This window comes from Mytilus galloprovincialis, chromosome 8 (genome assembly GCF_965363235.1).
Source record: "Mytilus galloprovincialis chromosome 8, xbMytGall1.hap1.1, whole genome shotgun sequence".
In the NCBI taxonomy this organism is placed as follows: Eukaryota; Metazoa; Mollusca; class Bivalvia; order Mytilida; family Mytilidae; genus Mytilus; species Mytilus galloprovincialis.
In genome coordinates, this window is record NC_134845.1 from 16,377,485 (window position 1) to 16,399,538 (window position 22,054).

General features: G+C 31.7%; 1 protein-coding gene across 2 annotated transcripts; it reads left to right on the forward strand.

Annotated features, from left to right (window-relative positions):
* LOC143085181 (uncharacterized) lies at positions 1 to 20,924 on the forward strand. 2 transcript variants are annotated; one of them, XM_076261408.1, is made up of 14 exons: positions 1 to 184; positions 1,958 to 2,027; positions 2,655 to 4,244; positions 4,862 to 5,018; positions 5,490 to 5,539; positions 9,664 to 9,727; positions 10,521 to 10,670; positions 12,364 to 12,422; positions 14,159 to 14,387; positions 15,076 to 15,160; positions 15,697 to 15,853; positions 16,143 to 16,239; positions 18,082 to 18,189; positions 19,998 to 20,924. In XM_076261408.1, the coding sequence occupies exons 1-14, from the start codon at positions 83 to 85 to the stop codon at positions 20,254 to 20,256; spliced, it is 3,177 nt and encodes a 1,058-aa protein (XP_076117523.1). In that variant the 5' UTR covers positions 1 to 82; the 3' UTR covers positions 20,257 to 20,924. The 2 variants fall into 2 exon arrangements, with proteins under 2 accessions (XP_076117523.1, XP_076117524.1); XM_076261409.1 differs by having other exon boundaries at positions 12,367 to 12,422.
* The last annotated feature ends 1,130 nt before the right edge of the window (positions 20,925 to 22,054 follow it).

A 22,054-nucleotide genomic window follows, 5' to 3' on the forward strand; every position in this document is an offset into this window, starting at 1 on the left:
GTTTAACCAAATGAGTTAAAAAAACAAAAAAAAACACAAAAATCACTGAACAGTAGTTAAAGATTTAGCTCCTTCAAGTTAAATGGAACCAAAAGATGAACTTGATGTTTCTGCCATGTTTCAAAAGATCGGATCCAAATTAGGATGGTTTCAGTATAAAGACATGGATTCTGCACTTGATACAGTATGTTTTATTATGAATATGGTAAAATTACAGTTAACACAATGTCAACAAAAATTGTGTTAGTTGTGACACTATATATATATGTTCCAGACCATATGAGTATTTGGACCGTACGCGTACGGTCTGGACCGTATGCGTACTTTTTCAAAATACGCATACGGTCGGACCGTACGCGTACGGTCCAACTAATAATAAGAAGATGGTTAAGTTTATCAGATACAAATGTAAATAACAGATAAAAAAATCTTATATCTCAAATTAATATAAAAAGTTCAATTGATATTGAAATGAAAACTTAATATTCTAACTTTTTAAAAAGGTCACGCTAGCTTAATCTGTTAATCTCCTGTAATTAGCATGTCAGTAATTAATTAAAGGCCAGTATGCTCATTGAAATTGAGGTTAACGGATGTAAACAAAACGTACAAGGACAATTGTTTTATAATATTTGTGAACTTTAAAAAAAATGCATATGCAAAGGAACATGAATGGACCGCAAACATGTAAATGTAAATTAATAAAAAACATAACATTCCTTGTGATAGTTAGTGTCAACTGGAGCGGGAGTACAAAAATGGGATTCAGATATAGAATTAAACAAACATTTAATTTCAATTGTACGCTTTTTCACTTACCCATCTGATGTAAAAATAGCATCTTGGAGAACTAAAGCTACAAATTTTTGGTTATTGTTTATTTTTTTTTAATTTAACCCATATGATACCAAAACATGTATGGTCAGCTGGACCGTACGAGTATACTCATACGGTCCGACCGTACGCGTATGGTCGGACCGTACGAGTATACGTATACGGTCCGGACCGTACGCGTACGGTCCAAATACTCGTATGGTCTGGAACATATATAACATAGTTTACATATTAAGTATTATATTATGGAGAAAGTGTCAATGATACAGCTCTGAACCTTACAAGAAACAGAATTCAGAAGTAAGGAACTAAAGGGAAAAAATACAATCAAGTCAGGTATATATGACAGTTTTTTTTCCACTCATTACTTTGGTTGATCATCAATATCAGGATAAAACAATTGTTCACTGAACACGAGTTTCGTCCACAAAAGATTCATCAGTGACACTGAAGTCATAAAACGCCAAATAAAGTACTATACTCATGGTCCTCACTTAGAATTTTTTTGGTTACTCTTAGAGAAACTGGACTCGCCATTAATGGCCATGGTTAGTCCAACAGCGAAAATAAAGTAATGCCATTCCTATATAATATATAATGTAAGTCTCCATGACTAAAAAGACTACAAAAATACCTCAGATTTTGATTTTTTTTTTAACTTTTCTACAAAATTATACATTCTTGATATAGTATTTGACTCAACAGTTCAAATACAATTTTGTCAAATTACAGCATTTTCTTTAAAATGCACCTGCATATAAGCAGTATGGGCTTTTTTGTGAAGAAGAATAAATATTTCCATAAATAAAGAGCACCTAGAGAAAGTACAGCATTCTTAAACAGAAGTACCAAGTGAAAAGCACATATTGGCTTGATACTGGTGGTCGTCTGATTTTAAAAATAGAATGGAATAAACTTGCATGCATTTAGATATATCCTGGCTTTAAACATGTATCATGGCTTTAAACACAGTCCAGCTTCTAGAAAAATGACATAAATCTTGTGTGGGGGGGGGGGGGATATGGTCATTTGATTTAAGGGTCATATATACATTTAGTTGTTGATAAACTTCTATCATATAGTACACTTATATAGAATCAAGTTTTTTGCTGATATTTTTCAGCTCTCCAACAGTACAAAAAAGAAGTCAAGTAAATCTAGAAGAAGAAAAGAATATTCAGAAGATGGTGAAGGTATAAATATTGAAACAATTGATTAAGCTTATAAAGGATATACATATAAACAACAACTTAGCAATACTACAGAATTTTGTCAAATGAATACAGAACTTCCAAAAACTGATAAACGCTTATACCTTATGACACAGTCAGAATCACTTAGCTGAGACTGATTTTGAACATGATACTCAAAAGAACAGTTACAGATCAATCAAATGTTTCAGTTTGTAAATGGCTATTGTTTATTCAAATTTTTTTATGTCCCATTTATGGGTATTATGTTTTCTGGTCTGTGCAACTTCGTCCGTCTGTTCGTCCCACTTCAGGTTAAAGTTTTTGGTCGAGGTAGTTTTTGATGAAGTTGAAGTCCAATCAACTTGAAACTTAGTACACATGTTCCTTATGATTTGATCTTTCTAATTTTAATGCCAAATTAGAGATTTGACCCCCTTTTTACTGTCCACTGAACATAGAAAATGATAGTGTGGATGGGGCATTTGTGTACTTAGGACACATTCTTGTTGAATATCTCTTTATATTCAGTTACTATTTTGCATGTTAACATGAGAAAAGAAGGATGAAATTTTTCTACAAAAGAAATTTGTATAAGAAACTGAGATATATGATTTGATATCATTTCAGATCAATCAAAGTCTGTGCAGAAGGAAAAGAAAAAAACAAAAATAAGAAAGAGAACAGAAATTGGTCAAACTAAGCTTTCATTCAGCTCAGAATCACCGTTAAAAGATATAAAAGGCAATTCCATGGAAGAAAATGTTCACTTATCCCACTCTTCAGATGAATTCAAAATTCCTCTACGTCGCACACCAGGCTCAACTGATTTAACAAGAAAAAGCAGGAAAAGCAAAAAAGATAAAGAAAACGAAGAACAGAATCCAGTGTTTGGAAAAGAAGAAAAAATAAAAAAATGTTCTGATAAATCCAAAATTTTACAAAATAGTATGGAAAACAGTGCAAATGCTCACTCTTATCATAAAAGTTGTACCAGTTCTCCTGAATCTGACTTTTTAGATATAGGGGTACCAGTCCAGGAATCCACACGAATCCACAGTAGGGCCAGTATTGACACAATGTTGGATTCTCCAGATATTTCACTGGGATTGTTTCAACAGGAAAATGGATCAGATCAAATTTATTCTTCTAAAAATCATTCTTATAAAGATCTAAATATAATGAAATCTGGAAAGAAAAGAGTTTCTATTGGGCATTTTCAGCAAATTCTTTACAGAGAACAGACAGAAAACAATACAAATTTGTGTTCAAAATTACAAAACTTAGACTTGACAAATAACTCTGATGGGGAACAAGTATCTTCTACCAATCAGACAGATTTATATACAACTGCTATGAGTCAAAAATTAAATGATGTGCAGAATACAAATAGTTTGAATTCAATAGAAAAATCAAGAAAATCAGTTTATTTTGATGCTAGAACTGGAGACAGTTCATCTTCTAGTTCAAGTTTTACAGAGTTGTCTCCACCTGATAATAAACAAGACAAAAGTTTAAATAGCTCAAATTCATCTGCAAAAAATCACAGCAAAAGATCAGATAGTGAAGAACATTCATCATTTGAAGTTGCAGACATATCAATTCAAACTAGTAGAAATATATCGCGCTCTAAATCTGAAAAGTTACAAAAAAATGAAAGAAGTAGTTGTTCAGGAAGTGACAGTTCTGATTTTGTTGAGGTAAATGATGTATCCTTGCAAACAAGCATTAATAATGATTGTTCTTCTAAGACATATGATGAGAATTCCTCGGAAAGAAATAGTTCTGGTCAGGATAGTAATACCAGTTGTTCATTTGTTGAAGTTCAAGACATTTCATCCCAGGCCGATGTTAAGTCTTCTGATGACATACCAGAAAGAAGTCTGCCTTCACAGGATAGAAGTGGCAGTCTGTCACCCAGAACAAATTCCAAAAATAAAACAATATTCTTTGATGCAGAGAGTGATTTTGAAGAAATCAGCATTAATAATGAAAAAGGTGTATTAAAAGACCAACAAGAAATGAGTAGAAACCTGATTTCTTCTGGTTCCTATAACTTTAGTTCTGACGATGACAGTGAAAATAATTGTCAAGTAAAACTAAAGAAACAGCGAAATGTAGGTAATATATTTAGTTCAGATGATGAGGAGGAAGACTTGGTTGAAAACACATACATAGACAACAAGAAAGTGAGAAAAAGCAAAGACTGCACTGAACAAGGTTAGTCATTCAAAATAGTTATGATCAAAATATTGGGAATTTGAAAATAAGGAGATGTGGTATGATTGCCAATGAGACCAATATCCAAAGTTCAAATGTAGTAGATGTAAATTATAGGCAACGGTACAGCCTTTAACTATGAAAGAAAACAATACCATGTGGTCTGTTATAAAAGGGCCTGACTTGAAACAATACAATTGAGAAAACTAACCGCCTAATTCATAACAAAACAGTTTACAAAAAACAAATATGACAGACATGAACCATTGACAACCACTGAACTACAGACTCCTGACTTTGGACAGGCACATAAAGAATGTTGCAGGGGTTAAACATGTTTGTAAGCACTCAACCCTCCCCTAACCTGGGACAGTGGTGTAACAGCACACCGTAAGAACTGTTGATTGTTACTGATTTTTTTACAACAGGTCTGTGTTTGGTAAGATTTCTATTTTAACATAATTCAATTTTTAGAATCTGGGTTTTTGATTTTTTTTTAAAGATTTTGCCTTGCTTCTGTTAGTTTTGACGTTGTATTTGCTTCAGGAAAGAAGTTTTTCCTCTGATTTGTGATAATTGGATTATTGGAGTAATATAGATATCTTTTGTAAATCTAGTTTCAGGTCATGTAGGCAACCAATCAGAACTAAGCAATGAACCAAGTGATCAAAGCCAAGAACAAAAACAAAGAAGTAGAATAGATACTATTCTGACTGATTCTGAGGATGAATGTTTTAAGGATGCAGTCGAAAATGAAAGTAAACCTAATTGGAGGTATGTCATTTACATATATATATATCAAGTAAAGGTTGTTTAAATTTGTTTAGGTCAGATAAGTATTACTTTAATCTTCACTAAATTGTTATTTGATAATACTTGAGGGTTATTTGTTTTAGCAATTTTGTGATTTTCTTAAAACACCTTGACTAAATTTAATTGGCTTATTAAATTTTCATAAAATTTTGACAAAATATTTATGTGATCATTTGACAAAAATACAAATAATATTCAAAAACCTGGAACCACAGACTTTATCAGAAAAATGTTATTGGATATAGCAGTTTAACAAACACTAATTTTGATCATTGAGATGCTTAATATTTCTTTAACAACAGAACGAGATTAAAATGTTCAGCTGATTTTTACAGAGTTATCACAACGTAGTGTTATGTAAAAATTCAAAAAACCCAGACAAATACAAAAAATAAAAATTATAAGATAATTATGGTGTTTATTCTTTTACAGGAGTCAGAAGATTGACAGTGATTCTAGCAGTGATGATCAACTGGAGGATTGTAAGTGCTTTAGTTATATATATTTTATGAAACTTTATTTTATTCTCAAATTTTACAAAATATTAACTTAAGGAACACACAAAAAATCAAGTGATATTTTCAATATTTATTTAAGTTAAAGTTTAACTATTCAGTGTTCTCCCCAGGATTTTTTTAAGGCGCAAAATTCAAGGGCACATAACTCTTTTTTAGAGTGAACTTTTGTGATCTTAAGCAATTAGTCATAAATCATGACATGCAATATAAATTTTAATGCATTGTGTTATGTGTTTAATAATGCAGAGTACTAATGAATTACAAGAATATATGAAATAAATTGATTTTAAACATAAAAGTTATTTATATTCAGTCAATTAAAGAAGTCAAAATATAAATATTCATCTCTGTACTCTCTGCTCCTTCTAGGGTTATTGGTTCAAGATAGTGTTATTTTGTTGGACAATCTGTTCCTCAATATTGTCTTTATCCTCTTTAGGGTTGAAAACCCCCTCTCATAATAACTTTTGCTATACCCCCTTTAACATTTCTAAGCCATGAAAACTCAGTGAGCCACTTGTCACTGAAAGCAGAAACATGGTGCTTGCTGTTAACACTTGCCATAACTTAAGCTCGGTTGGGATTGGGAGAAGCAATGCCATCTGCTTATAATACTGACGGTGCTGTATACGTATTCCCCTTTTCATTAGAAGTCATTGGTCTGAAAAACAAAACTTTTACTTCCATCATCTGCCTTTTGCTTAGACGTCACCCTTTGTTATTTGCAGAGAACATGTTTATTCAGAATTATTAAAATCGAATATGGTTTAGATATTTGGTATACAACTTTTAAATAAAAAAGTCTTTATTAAAATATTTTAATGAACAGCTGAACAGTTCCGTAGTTTGACATTACGCTTCCTTGTCACGGTATTATTGTTAAAACCTATCTTTGACAGGTAGATATAAACGAAACTTTACAAATTCGTTAAAGTTAAGACCATTGAAATTATTTATTTATGACATTAAACAGAAGCTGCGGCGATTCTACCCATGTTGATTGGATTGTCACATATTTCCCGACGGACGGATTCGCGATCGATGTTTAATGATCATTTTATTTCTAAAAACATGACAGTTTGAGACGATTTGAGCTTGCAATCAACATATTTTTCACTTTCTATTAATTTAAATCACTCCTCGTTATCTTTATTCAAAGTTTATTTTAATTTTTTCAACTACAAATACTCTCATTCATAATTTTCATCGTAAATATCTTTAGCAATGTGTATTCAAATTTATCACGTGTATTCAATACGTTCATTGGTCATGTATAAATAGATTCTTCTTCTCGACCAATGAAAAAATTCGTTATTAAATGGTCAAGTAATCACACACACGATGTGTAAATACAATGTATTTGCGATCTATTTCTTCAATTTCTGCACTGAAGTTTTTAATTTGTTTAATTCTCTTCTGAAAATACAGATTTTCTTGATGATCATTTACGCTATTACATGATAACATAGTCCGATAAGGCTGAGATAAGCGTGGCTCAGGTAAAACTAATTATCAGTTATTGCGTAAAACTGACTGACATCTCAGCGGTGATCAGCAACTTGACAATTTTAACCAACATTTATAATTAAAATGTGAAAATTAACATGCTGCTGGATCAAGTATTAAGGGACAGTGGCCAATTAAGACGCTGCGGGATCTACGAAAATATTATGATGGCGCTGCGGCACCGCAGCGTCATATCGGCCTGGGGAGAACACTGCTATTACATGTTGTAGTGAGTTTTATGAAACAACTCTTTGTTTTCACAAGTAAAAAAAAACAGGCTTGATTAAATGCTAGATAATGATCATATGTCAAGTGGCATATATATTTTAAACTAGAACATGTTAATGTGATATAAATATGAACCCTGCTTTGTACATGACTGATATTTTGAGTCAGATTTTAAACATACAAGTTAAGAGGATTACAGTATGAAGGCAGACTCACTAAATATAGATGCATTAAATAACCAGTTTTATTACATTGGTTGCAATGAATTTCATTGATTTCCCAGTTAAATAAAAACCGATAATTTCACATGTGAAATAAACGTGCTTATTTCACTCTCTGACATCATACAACAATAGGCGTTGTCAAGACGTCGATAAAGGCGGATCAAAACAAATTGTGAATGCGTAGAAAAAAGATATAGTTCCTTATATGTTTTACATTAATTTTTTTTTTTAAAAGCCATTTTCCAATGTAATAAAAAGAATAACTAATTAAAGAATTCAAATATCGAAAAATATTCAATCGTGACCGAACAACACTGATAATTAACTCATGCGCTATGTGCATTCGTTAATTAATGTGTTGTTCGGTCACTCGTTGAATATTTTTCTCTATTTGAATTCTTCGATTAGTTATTCTATAATTACTCCTAGATGCTGCATTCTTAACAGAGAAGAAGCAGATACCAATTTTTAAGTCTACACATTTAAACCAAGACCTACACTTTAGAAGGCAGTTAATAGCAACAAACGAAATGAGTAGAGTGAAAACAAAACATAGATCTTCATGAATTATATTTAAAACTACTATTTGCCTTTAACACATGTTTATTGTAGTAAAACAGTCAGACATATTCTTCTTAATACAAGTGTTGAATGATTGATTGGTTGTTGCTTTCTTAATATCCTGTTGCATATATTCCAATGGATTCAGGATGAAATATAAAAGAAGACATCAATGACAATAATTAGAAAATTAGATAAAAGACGACACAATATAATGTCTCACCTGCCCAAATGAAATGGCAATATGTGGTTAAATGTAGGCTTTAATTTTGTGACATAAATTAGTTTATTAGTTTTTGGGATACGATTGCTTTCAAGCAATCTGTAGACTTATACCGGTGGCTCAGAGCATTGCCCTCACGTCAATCATTTTATTCTAAACATAAAGGAACATCTCAGATTCTTATGATTGTCTTGCTTTAAAAGGTAAAAACAAACAAAGGGATTGAACTTTCCTATAATGTTCTTTTCATAATCTTCATGTTTGATAATTCCCTTCACTTATATGCGTATTTTAAACAACACGGAAAATCAGAATTAAGCAGTATTTATATTTAGTATTTTTATAAATTTAGAAACACGTCAGAGGGAATTCCCAGTTTTGATAAGATGCGAGAGTTCTCTGAATTCCGATAAATCTATTTCTGTCATTTAAGAACTGAAATGGAGTTTTTCTTATATGTTACCGTTATGAAACTGATATTTGAGATTGTACTTCCATAAAGAAATAGAGAACCATCTATGTCGTTTAATAAACATTTAATATATGTTCTTGCTCCAGGGTTTGTTTTTGAAATTATGCGCATGCGTTTAGTTTTCTTGACTTCAAGGGGTTTTAGATTGAATGGTTGCTCTGGATTCTCCACTCAGTTAATTAATTTATAACTCATGGGATCTTTTCTATGTATGTCTGCTATTGAAGGTTATTGTTGTTGCAAAATTTTAAATCATATGCATCATTTAAATTAAAATAAATGTAGTCCTCATCGTAGAACACCCCTTCAGGTGAAATGGAGTCTTCCATATAATCGTTTTGAGTTGTCTCCCTTCCGGAATTAACTTCCATGAATTCTGAAAAAATCAAAACAACACGTCGATTATTAGCTCGTTCTGTCAATAAACGTCGTATTATATTAAAAACGATCGCATTTTAAACCGATAAATGTGTACGGAAAGGAGTCATGATCACTGACCCAAAGGAAATTAAATATTTAAAGAGCTAGGAATGGGGTTCCTCCTAGAATTAACGTAGGAAAATAGGTGATAAGATACAAAGTGAAATACCTTCTCTCAGTCTGAGTCTCAGTGACTGCTGTGGAAAGTAAACTTGGAATTGATAGTACAAAAATAAAACATAGACCTGATTACATTGTTCATACACTTTTATCCGTGATTGGCTATTTTGTAACTATTTTAAATGTGCAGTTGAATTAGTTTTGAAAATAATATTATCCAGCTACATGTATACATGTGTCAATGAAACAACAGCAATCATATCCCTCAGAGCAATCTGCTCTTTAATTAAACTGACTATTTAAATGATTACTAATTATTTTGTGATTTTGATAGTTTTTAAGAAAATGAAAAGTAAAAAGCCAGAACCAGTGACAAAGGAAGAGGAATCTGACGACAGGTAAGAAATCTCCACAAATACACTGTTTGAACTACCAAGAGTCGCTGTTACGTAAAATTGGCACCATGTTTTTGGTTGAAAAATTTTAAACTAAAACCGCATTCATTCAAGATGACGTTTTTCAATTAGCAAAATCAAAAATCTTTCCAAAGAACCGGTCCTGTGACTCCTGTCCTACCTTATGTTTCCAGTTTTACGTGACGGTGACTATAATAAAACTTTGCTAAGCAGGGTCAGATATTTGTAGAAATGCTGATCTTTAAATCTTTAAAAACATCACATTAATAAATGGAAGATCCCCACAAGAGTTTGTCAGTCAAACACCAATTACAATAAAATTGCACATGCATATATAATTAACTGATTTGATTGTTAATGGGACCAATATATATCACCATACAGACGTTGACAATGAGCAAACCTATACTGTAAAAAGGCCCTGAAGTATGAGACAAACTCAAATTATAATACTGACATGTTTTAATAAAGATTCTAAGATAGGTTATTACATTGATTATTGTGGATTAATTTTTATTCGGGGTATACCAATTTTCATTTGGATTTGGGTCATAGCAAACCACCTATTTATATGTCATCAAAGAATAATCCTTAGAAATGTATATCTAGCTAGATTATAATTTCCCATTGTTTTACACTTCTAGTATAGTGATTACTTGAGATAAACACCGATACTTAAAACATGTTTTTGGATCTTCAGTATACTTTCTTTACAATGTAAATTTATTTTTTATATCTGATAAATTGCATATGGTTGATCTGTTCTAAATTTCAGCCTGGATAGTTTTATAGTAGATGATTGTGATGTAACAAGTAGTGAAGATGAAAGTGAGGAAGATTATCTGCCTGTTGTGTTCAATGATAGCAGTGATGAAAGTGACGATGATTTGTATACTACACCCCTCCCTGATCTTGCTAAGAGAAGGTATGATATTGAATTTATAGAATTCTTTAAAATGATAGTTGACTGAAACATATGATTCTTTGGTTTTAATTTAGTAAACTTTAAAGTTAAGAAAATTTTTGGCATATTTTTGTCTGACTTTCTTTGTGTTCGAAAGTCATGGAGAACTTCCAAATGGTTTTTGTCTTGCCTTGACGGAGTCAAAAAGCGAGACATAGGTCTGCTGTTTCCGGCAATGGCGTCAACAATGTATTAGTTTGTGATTAGGTCTAGTTTATGGTGAACCACAAGTGGTAGGTCAATCATATTTGATATGCAGTTGTGTAAGCATTGGCACATCTCATTTCCATGGAGATTATTTGGCGCTGTCCTCTTAGTCATGGTCTATTGACTTAGAAACTTTTGCTTATTTTTCATGTATTACTTTGTGATTAGGTCAGATTATGGGGAACCACAAGTGGTAGGTCAATGATATTTGGTATGCAGTTGTATAAGCATTGGCATATCTCATTTCCATGGAGATAATTTGGCTCCACCACTTAGTCATGGTCTATTGACTTTGAAAATTTTTGTAAGTTATCATGTATTAGTTTGTGATTACCGGTAGGTCAGTTCAAGGGGAACATTAGTGGTAGGCCAATGTTAATTGGTATTCAGTTGTATAAGCATTGGCACATCTCATTTCCATGGAGAATATTTGGCCTCGCCCCTCAGTCACAGTCTAATGACTTTGAAACTTATCTTAGTTTACATGTATTAGTTTTTTTTATTAGATCAGTTTAAGATGAACTGCTAATGTTAAATCAATGATAAATTTGCAAGTATTGTTTCCATGGAGATTATATAGTCCCACCCCCTCTTCATGCTTCATTGACTTTGAAACTTTTACATAGTTTACAAGTTAATTTTTGTATTTAGGTTTGGGAACGACTTATAATAAGTTAATGGTATTTGGTATGCAGTTGTATTAGCATTGGCACATCTCATTTACATGGAGATTGTTTAGCCATGTAACTCAGTCATGGTTTATTGACTTTGAATATTTGCATAACTTGTGTAAGATATTGAATTATTGCTATTTTGATTTCAACATTTGGATAATCAAAATTACAAAAAGGCGAGACATATCTCTGTGGTAACAGTTTATAATTTTATAATTTTTGTTGTGCATATTTTCACTTTGATAACACACTAAACTTCCTGCAAAACTTTGATGACAAATACATGCATGATGTTCAGTTAGTGCTATTTTACTTTATTTTTCCCTCATCATCATTTAGCGGCAATGTCTATTCTCCCCTCATTCAAAATGTTTTCAAATTATACCTATGCTTGCATGCTACAATAAAATGAGTGAAAATTGAATGTGGCTTGATACTACATATGGTGTAGCATTCTGAGTTTTTCATTTGTAATTACAATCACATGATTCAAAGGGTATTTATATGTATTGATGCTATGTTTTTATCTTGATATATATACTAATGGTTTATATTAATTAAAGACTTAATTATAAGCTAATGCTGATCAGGTGACGCTATAGCTGTTCTTGCTATCTGAACCTTGTAAAGTCCAATAACTGCTTATTTTTTCACTTTTAAACAAATTTAGGTTTTAAACTAAATGTATTTAAAGAAAATGTTTACACAGAGGTGGTTTATTTCTTAGTAAAGCCATTTGTATTTGACAAAGATTATTTATTTTTATTTTTAAGCAGAAAGAAAGTGATTACAGTAGAAGTTATAAGTTCAGATACAGATGAAGAGCTACCAAGTAAGATCACTCTTTAAAATAAATACCAGTGATGACATTTATTGCAAATGTGGAAAGTTACTTGTAGGGTTATTTCCCCTTTATATTACAGCCATGTTATGTGTTAAATTTTACTCTGCATGAAGTCTTTGTACAAATCATCAATATTGATATGAAAAGGACACTTATCATTCATTGCACAAAGAATACCCCACCTTCCCTCTTTATTGCTGTTTTTCATCTGAAAGTCACAGTAAGGACTTCAACATAGAACAAACAAAACTCTCACCTTACTGCAAGTTTAAGACAGCTCCTAGCATAATTTTCAGCAGAATTGTTTGCAAAATAATTTTGATAGACTTTGTATGATGTAACACCACTATATCCTCTTGGTAAAAAAATCAAACTGTAAAGGAAAATATATTTAAAATAAAAAAAAGTGTGTAAATATCAAACTATATAAAGGAGAACAAGTGTGTAAATATCAAACTATATAAAGGAGAACAAGTGTGTAAATATCAAACTATATAAAGGAGAACAAGTGTGTAAATATCAAACTATATAAAGGAGAACAAGTGTGTAAATATCAAACTATATAAAGGAGAACAAGTGTGTGAATATCAAACTATATAAAGGAGAACAAGTGTGTAAATATCAAACTATATAAAGGAGAACAAGTGTGTAAATATCAAACTATATAAAGGAGAACAAGTGTGTAAATATCAAACTATATAAAGGAGAACAAGTGTGTAAATATCAAACTATATAAAGGAGAACAAGTGTGTAAATATCAAACTATATAAAGAAGAACGAGTGTAAATATCAAACTATATAAAGGAGAACAAGTGTGTGAATATCAAACTATATAAAGGAGAACAAGTGTGTAAATATCAAACTATATAAAGGAGAACAAGTGTGTAAATATCAAACTATATAAAGGAGAACAAGTGTGTAAATATCAAACTATATAAAGGAGAACAAGTGTGTAAATATCAAACTATATAAAGGAGAACAAGTGTGTAAATATCAAACTATATAAAGGAGAACAAGTGTGTAAATATCAAACTATATAAAGGAGAACAAGTGTGTAAATATCAAACTAAATAAAACATATTTTGGTAATTTATGTATCCAGTGAAAGGTGAATAACTAATGATCCTTGTAGAACACCTTTTGACTGACAATTTTTAATAACACAAAATTGATATTTTTAGTTCATACCCTAATAAAGGATTTAGGGAAATCAGATGCTGTGTTGAAATATTTGTTTAATTAATATAGGATAGATTAGTATCATTCATTTTCATTGAATTTTTTGTGCACAGGAATCCAAAAATAACAGTTCTTCTGATGAGTTCATGACTTTTAAATTTCTATATTATGTAAATTCAGAAATTATTTCTAGGTTTTAATTAATGCAAATAAGGTGACTGGGCGGATACTGCAAAATTTAAAATTGGCATCATTATATCTGACACAAAGATGTGTATTAAGATTATATGAATATCAAAATAGTCAATCTCACCTTTTTTGTCAATTTTTATTTAAATCGCAATAATAAATGCAATAATTCTGAATTTACTGCATACGAGAGAGTTGTTTCAGAAGAGATATGAGAAAGTGGATAGGAAAGCACTTTTATTGAAATTTATAGGGTAGTTCTTTTGGAAAGATGTGACTTAACAGTTATTGGAGTATAATCAATTAAAACTTTATGCATGAAGAAGTAAATTCAAAAGTGATTTCTCTTCTTACAGATATTGAGAAACCTAAACCAAAGAGGCAACCAAGCAAAACTCCTAAAACAGAAGATGTATTTAAAACTCCTAAAACAGAAACTTTATTCAAAACTCCTAAAACAGCAGATGTAGCTAGTAAAACAAACAGAGGCAACAATCCAAATGATAAACCAGTCAAGAAGTTCTCTTTCCTTAAATCTCTGAGTAACAGTATACCCTTTGAACTGTGTAACCCAGATGCACTCAGGTATTATAATTGTAGATTACTTCTTCAATTTTGAATGCTGTGATTATTTTCTTGTCTGGTTTAAGTTTTTTTTAGACGTCAATGAAATTTATTTAACTTTCATAAAATTTTACAAAACTTTTATATGATCAAAACAGTATCTAGGCAAAATTTGTAGTTATTCTTTATTTTCCGAATATTTATAGATAATTATTGCTATTTTACCTATGATGACATTGTTAATTACATTGACAATGGCATGTGTGCCCTAAGTTTCTAGAGATAATTTTTATGCCCCACCTACGATAGTAGAGGGGCATTATGTTTTCTGGTCTGTGCCTCCGTTCGTCTGTGCGTCCGTTCGTCCGTCTGTGCGTCCGTTCGCTTCAGGTTAAAGTTTTTGGTCAAGGTAGTTTTTGAAGAAGTTGAAGTCTAATCAACTTGAAACTTAGTACACATGTTCCCTATGATATGATCTTTCTAATTTTAATTCCAAATTAAAGTTTTGACCCTAATTTCACGGTCCACTGAACATAGAAAATGATAGTGCGAGTGGGGCATCCGTGTACTTGGGACACATTCTTGTTCATATTACTCTACTGTGCCGAGAAAGGATTTTTTTTTAAAAGGCAATAAAACTGATAAATGAGCCTAGTTTTTGTAAATTTATTTATAATGAAGCCATAGTCATTAGATTATACAATTTCAGATATATCAACAGTTTTTCAAAGACTAAGGAAGAGTTAACAGCTAAACTGTTTAAGTTTTATAATGAGACCATCTTTGATTGTAAGGTAGGTAACATAACAACTTTTTTACCTCTTTTTCATTGTTGGGAGCTTCAATGGCCAAGTGGTATAAGTAGTTATACTACTGTAATCACTGGCAAGTAAAAACTGAGGTTGTGAGGTAGAACCATGCTCGTGCAGATGCACTCGACCCCAATCTTAATTGACTAGGATTGTAAGTTTCCCTTTCGAAAGTCATGGTTTTCACCATCACTCAGGCTTACTCCACCAATAAAAACTGGCTGCCAGGAAATAGCCAAAAAGTAGCATTTAAACCAACAATCAATTAATCTTTTCATTGTTTAATATTTGAGTGTAGATCAGATTTTCAGATCTTTTAAATCAAAGTATATTGTTCAACAACAGCAATTTTAAAAGATTTGTTTTTAATTTTAATGCCAAATTAGAGTTTCAACGCCAATTTCATGGTCCACTGAACATAGAAAATGATAGTGTGAGTGAGTCTTCTGTTTACTATGAACACATTCTTGTTTATCTATTTATTTATATTGGTAATTATTGATAAGAACTTAAATTTTTAGCTTCCATCAAACCTTTCTATAGTATGGAACAAGAGATTGTTAAAGACAGCAGGGTACTGTGTTAATAAGACTATCAGAGAAGCAGTAAATAAGACAACCAGAGAAGCAGTAAAGACTTGCCAGATTGAATTGTCCATAAAAGTTTGTGATTCAGCAGGTATTACCTCTTTGAAATTTGTTGATTTATGATTTATAGTTTTTGGTTGAAAAGTTAGAATATTTATTTCTGTCATTTTCAGTTTAAATGAATCATTGTTCAAAGATCTACCATAAACACTACATGTTTTTATGGAAAAAAATAACACTCAGATATGAACAGACAACCACTAATAAGGTTCCTTTCTTAAAGCAGAACAACAAAAGATAACTGTACTGTAAACAAATTACCATAAATAAAACAAACACTAAACTCTTTAATAACAACATCAATGGTACCAATTTTACAGAGAGAACCAGAGATACATTGATACATGAGCTGTGCCATGCAGCAGTATGGCTATTGAATGGTTTAAAGGATGGACATGGTCCTTATTGGAAGTACTGGTCAGTATAAAAATAATGTAGAAAGTAAGGTGGACTGGTATTGATTAACAGTATAAAGGTTGTGAGGTTGAATCCTGCACATAGCAGGTGCTCTTGACTCCCTGCACATGGCAGGTGCTCTTGACTCCAATCCTGCACATGGCAGGTGCTCGACTACAATCCTGTACATGTCAGGTGCTCTTGACTCCCTGCACATGGCAGGTGCTCATGACTCCAATCCTGCACATGGCAGGTGCTCTTGACTACAATCCTGTACATGGCAGGTGCTCTTGACTCCAATCCTGCACATGGCAGGTGCTCGACTACAATCCTGTACATGTCAGGTGCTCATGACTCCAATCCTGCACATGGCAGGTGCTCTTGACTACAATCCTGCACATGGCAGGTGTTCTTGACTCCAATTCTAATTGACTTGGATTGTCAGTTTTCTTAACAATGGTAGGTGGTTCTCTGGTTTCATCCATCAAAAAACTGACTGTGTTTATAGTGGGGTTAAAAACCAATCAATCAATCATAATATTCTGTTTTAGATAAATAAAACAAAAATTCACTGCCTAATTCTTAGATAGTACAGCACAGTTCATAACATTGTGGTCAACATTTTATTTATTTTATAAATGAATGCATGCATTTTATCCAAATATCTAAAAAAAAAAAAAAAAAAATTAAAATGACGAAGATCAGTAAATATGGTTGTGATACTTATATATCTGTAAATTCAGAAATTATTGGGATGTTTTTATTAATGTGAATAAAGCCAATAGGTTAGTATGGCTATAATAAGGACTTGCATTCTGTTATCTCATACATATATCTGTATGTAGATTTCCCAGACATCGCAATAATTAATCTCTCATTTTTATCCATTCCTCAAAAATCGCAATAATAAATGCACGCAATAATTTCTGAATTTACAGTAATGGTAATTAGAGAGACAATATCGATGATTCAGAGGTTCAAGTTGTTTAATGAGAGTGTACTGTAGCTATCTAAGTGTTAAAATCTGTTCGGAAGATTGATTGCTTGATTGAACACATTACTTGTTAAATGTCCAATGGCAATTATTTCATGTGTATTTGTGAAAAAGAAAAAGATTGAGAATAAATACAATAGGTAAGTTATGCAAGAAGGTTAACATGCAGGAAATTCACTGAACACAATCAAACATGACCACACTTTTGCAAGGGTTTTACTACAAACAGGAAAGGATAACCATATTTATACACCCCAGTCAAACTTAAAGTTGTTATAAAAGAGGTTTGGTACTATATACATGTATGTGTTTCTTGAGTAATCAGGAAATATGTATTTCAGTTTTGAATGTTTTTGTTAAATTTCTCAAATCTAGTCTTCTTGTTGGACCATAATTAAAACCTGGAAAAAGATATAAAATACTATGTCAGGCACATAAAATGCCTATATTACAGACAGCATGGCTTTTGTGGTCTCATGGTAGCGTACTTGCCTTGAGAGTGGGAAATAATGGGTTCAATTTCTTGTCAAGTCAAACCAATTACATTAAAATTGTTATTTGCAGCGTTTAGATACAAGAACAAAAATGGTAGACTTGGAGTCAGAATTATGTATCTGGGTAACATGTAAATCTTTTGAACCAGCATATTAAAAATCAAGCTCTGCATATCTGTCAAGTACAAAGAGTTAACTCCTCCTGAATATGAATTTAAATTTTGCAGCTGGATGTTAAACAACCATCCATTATATCATCATCTACATTACAGAGTGTTATGTTAAAAAAAGCAACCATCAAATTTTATACAATGTAGTTTGTTATATACATATATAAATATATAAGTTTATGGGTACTTTTCTTTTTTTTTACAGGGCAAGTAAAGCGAATAAGGTTCATCCCGAGATTGCAGTAGTTACACGTTGTCATAGTTATAAAATACAAACAAAATATAAATACCAATGTGTAGATTGTAAATATGAGTAAGTAAATGCTTTCCTTTAGCTATCCCAGTTTGTATGTTAACATGAGTAAGAGCCGCCTGTTATACCAGGAGGTCTGTTGAAAAGAGGGGTAGCAATTCACTGTAGCCCACCAATTCACAGTTATTTTTTTATAGTTTGATTCACAGTTCAAGAAGGTCCCATATGCTTTAAGGATATTTAAAGATGTTCTCCAATTCAAAAGACACTGCTATTTTGTTTTTAATCCTTTTTCAGAAAAGATGTAAAATTTGTTCTAAGAATAAGAAAATCAGCTTGCCTGATGCCGAAAGTTAACGTTGTCAACATCAAAATGGCTGACAATCAGATCATATCATTACACTTTTTTGTTGAGCCTTTTGACTTTAGTCGAAAAAGCGAGACAGTGGTCCTACATTGGGTTGTACGCAGCGTCTACAAATATTTAGTCTGTGATTAAAGTTTTTGAAATTTTAATAACTTTCTTAAAATATTCTGGATTTGTACCAAACTTGGACTGAAGCTCGTTTATAATCAAAAGCTAGTATCGAGAAGGAAATCTTGTTCATATTTTGTACCTGTTTATCAGTATTTTACTTATAAGGCCAATTAAAATTAATTGATAGATTTTCATCCCCACCCGCCCCTCTGAAATCGTCCCGCCCCGATTTTTTTTTTTAAATAAAAATTACGATTCCCAGATTTTGTTCATTTCCGTTACCGACAACTGTTGATAATTTCGTTTCATCTAAACTTCCTGTTTCAAATTCACGGTATGTCACAAATTTCTGTGATAGGAAAACCATGGATTTTTTATTTATGGAACGACTTTATGTTAGGAAATTTGGATTGTGAATGATATACTATGCACGAGAATCGTGGAACAATTTGGTACAAAAACATGACTGGATTTATAAAGAAATTGACACAAGCACAAACTTGTTAGATTTATGACCGTATATTGAGTTTAAAAAGTCGAAAAAAAAATATGCATTTTAAATTAGTTTTATTATAGCAAGCCCTTAGCTTTACCCATGGCTGTCATTTTTTGTTCACAAACATCAAACACCCTTAGTCCCCCCAATAACCCCTTTTTTGTTATTTAATTTTGATCATGTTTTACATTGTATCCTCCCTCAGTCCTCAACCTTAATTATCTTTACATCTTGCATAAAATCCTCCCAAAAGACAGTATTGAGAGGAATATTATTATAGATTTTTTTCTTTCATTTTTGTTGAGCCTGCGATTAACAGCAAAAGTAGGCAAGACAATAGGTTTCGACAGAACCCTCATGAATTTTTTTTTTAAGTCGCTCAATATCCACAATATGACTTTGGTGTCGGTTTCAAATACAAGATAAGAACATCAAAAATTCGAACAGAACCAAATACTACAATAGATGTCACACATGGAACTGTTTCTAATTATTATTTGAGGGTTAACAATAAGAAGGAAATAACAGCTAAGAATCACATAAGCATTTAAGGTTAAATGTTGACTGGAACTCTAATATGACGTCCTTCTTGCACTTCGGAAACAAAGCCACGTTTTAATTACAATAAAACATTGGCATTAATGGCTGCATGTGATTGACATCACAATTGATATTGCAACATCAGGTCTATTTTGAACAATTCTCATTTTAACATGGGTAGGCATTATATTTGTCAACATTTAACACTTTGCTAAAGCTCAATATAAAGATGTTGACAAATATAATGCTTACCCATGTAAGAATGAGTATAAAGCATGGGATGAAAGAATTATTTCTTAATTAAAATAATTGTGTATGCTTCATGTTGGACATAAAAATATTTTTATATTGTAGAGTTGGTAGACATTCCAAATCACTAGATACAAAGAGATTTATTTGTGGAAAATGTAAAGGAGCTTTTGTATTACTGGATAAATATGGTAAACCTGCCAACCAAGCTACAAATAAAGATGGTACAGCTAAGACACCTAATAAATTTGCTTTGTTTGTCAAAGAAAATTACAAAGAGATCAAGAAACGGGACAATTCAATGAAGCATGGTGAAGTCATGAGTGTTCTGAGCAAAGAATTTGCAAAACAGAAGTTATCATAATATGTTATGTCTGTTATATTTTACTTGATCTCAGGATAAAAAGAAAGTCTTTCGAGATGGGCAGCATTATTTTATATAGAAGAAACTTTACATTTTGATAAATATTATACAATTTGGGAGAAATTTTTATTTTTATGGTACTTTTAAGGGAAATAAAATTTGTGTGCCTGTTTTGTAGAATAAATATGCTAGAAGTGCTGAAATGTATAATTGTATGATTTATAAGTCAGATTTCTTAATTTCCTGCTATATATAGCCTCAATTTTTGTAATCATTTATGAAAACACAGTTTGGTTTATAGGGAGGTAAGACTGCAAATCACAAACCAAGAAAGATTTTTTTTTTAGGAAATCTTGCCTGAATTTTTCAGTGCAAAAGGACAAATAAGTTATTGCCCTTTGTTGTGTAGTGACGGTATATTCCCCTAAAGTAGGCTGGTTTAACAGTTTAACATTTTGCTAGGTAAAATTATGACTTAAAAATTTACATTTGATGCTTTTAACATTTGGCACAGACAAATTAAACCACTCATTAATCAATCTGTAGTGTCATAGACATAGCAGAAGTCACCTTGTACTATATATAGACTTTATTTTATTCTGATTTATTGTTTTATACATTTTATACAAATATTTGTTTGTAAATAAAATAAATGAATATTTCCATGACTTAAAATACATGTGTCTTTACAGGAATGAGTTTAATCTGATTTATTGTCTTCTTTTGACAGAGTTAAAAAGAGAGACATAGGTATGCGGTTCCAGGTGGAGGCATCAACAATGTTTTAATTTGTGATTATGTCTTATTTATGGTGAACTACTAGTGGTAGGTCAAGGATAATTGGTTTGTCCTGCAGTTGTATAAGCATGAATAAATCTCAGTTCCATGGATCCATATTTGGTGTGCAAATTTATTGGCATCTGCTCGTCTCGTTTCCATGGAGATTATATAGCCCCACCCCTTCATCATGGTTCATTAAGTTATGAAACTTTTACTTAGTTTACAAGTTAATGTTTAGGTTTGCTTTAAGGAAACAACTTATAAGAAGTCAATGGTATTTGGTATGCAGTTGTATTAGCATTGGCACTTCTCATTTCCATGGAGATTGTTTTGCCATGTACTTTCAGTCATGGTTCATTGACTTTGAATATTTGAGCTGATTTTTTTCGTTTCCATTTCTAACTTTAGTTTGCCTCAACCAAATGTTATGAAACTTATACACAATGCCTATCATAAAAAAAATTAGAACCAGTCCAAATTTGGGTAACACCACTTACAGTTCATGAGATATGTCCCTTTATTACATTATATGCAAGTGGGGGCAACATCTGTGTCCCATGGACACATTCCCCATTTATTTTATTTTGTATCTCGCCTCTGCATTTACGTTTAAGACCATTTTTCACACACAGATTTTTTTCTAAGATTTAGATTATTACTGTGGTGATGATTACAATATATTTAACATTCACAATAGTTCTCTCTTGAAAAAATTCTGAATAAAAAAATGATGTTGGATATACCTTTAATGACACAGCAACCCAACAACAAAAATAACCAAAGACATATAGTGGGCAACATCCAATCTTTAATAATAAACAGGTATCTATACAATATGATAACGCTCAAGGTCATTGTGAATCTAAAAGTGAAAATGCAATATCTGCCATCACCCCCAAGTATTCCAAGTAAAGAATAGCATAAAGATATGACAAACCACACCTTCTAAAAAGGTTCCCGACTTTGGCAATGCACAAAAAAATGAGTTCAATCTAGTTTTTGTCTCATCTGCGTGGCC

Bases quoted from the DNA above. Each gene is read 5' to 3' on its own strand.
- LOC143085181 (XM_076261408.1), top strand. From the start codon at position 83: ATGGAACCAAAAGATGAACTTGATGTTTCTGCCATGTTTCAAAAGATC. The intron at 10,671-12,363 runs GTATGATATTGA...TTTATTTTTAAG, and splicing joins CCTGATCTTGCTAAGAGAAG to CAGAAAGAAAGTGATTACAG. The intron at 12,423-14,158 runs GTAAGATCACTC...CTCTTCTTACAG, and splicing joins TACAGATGAAGAGCTACCAA to ATATTGAGAAACCTAAACCA.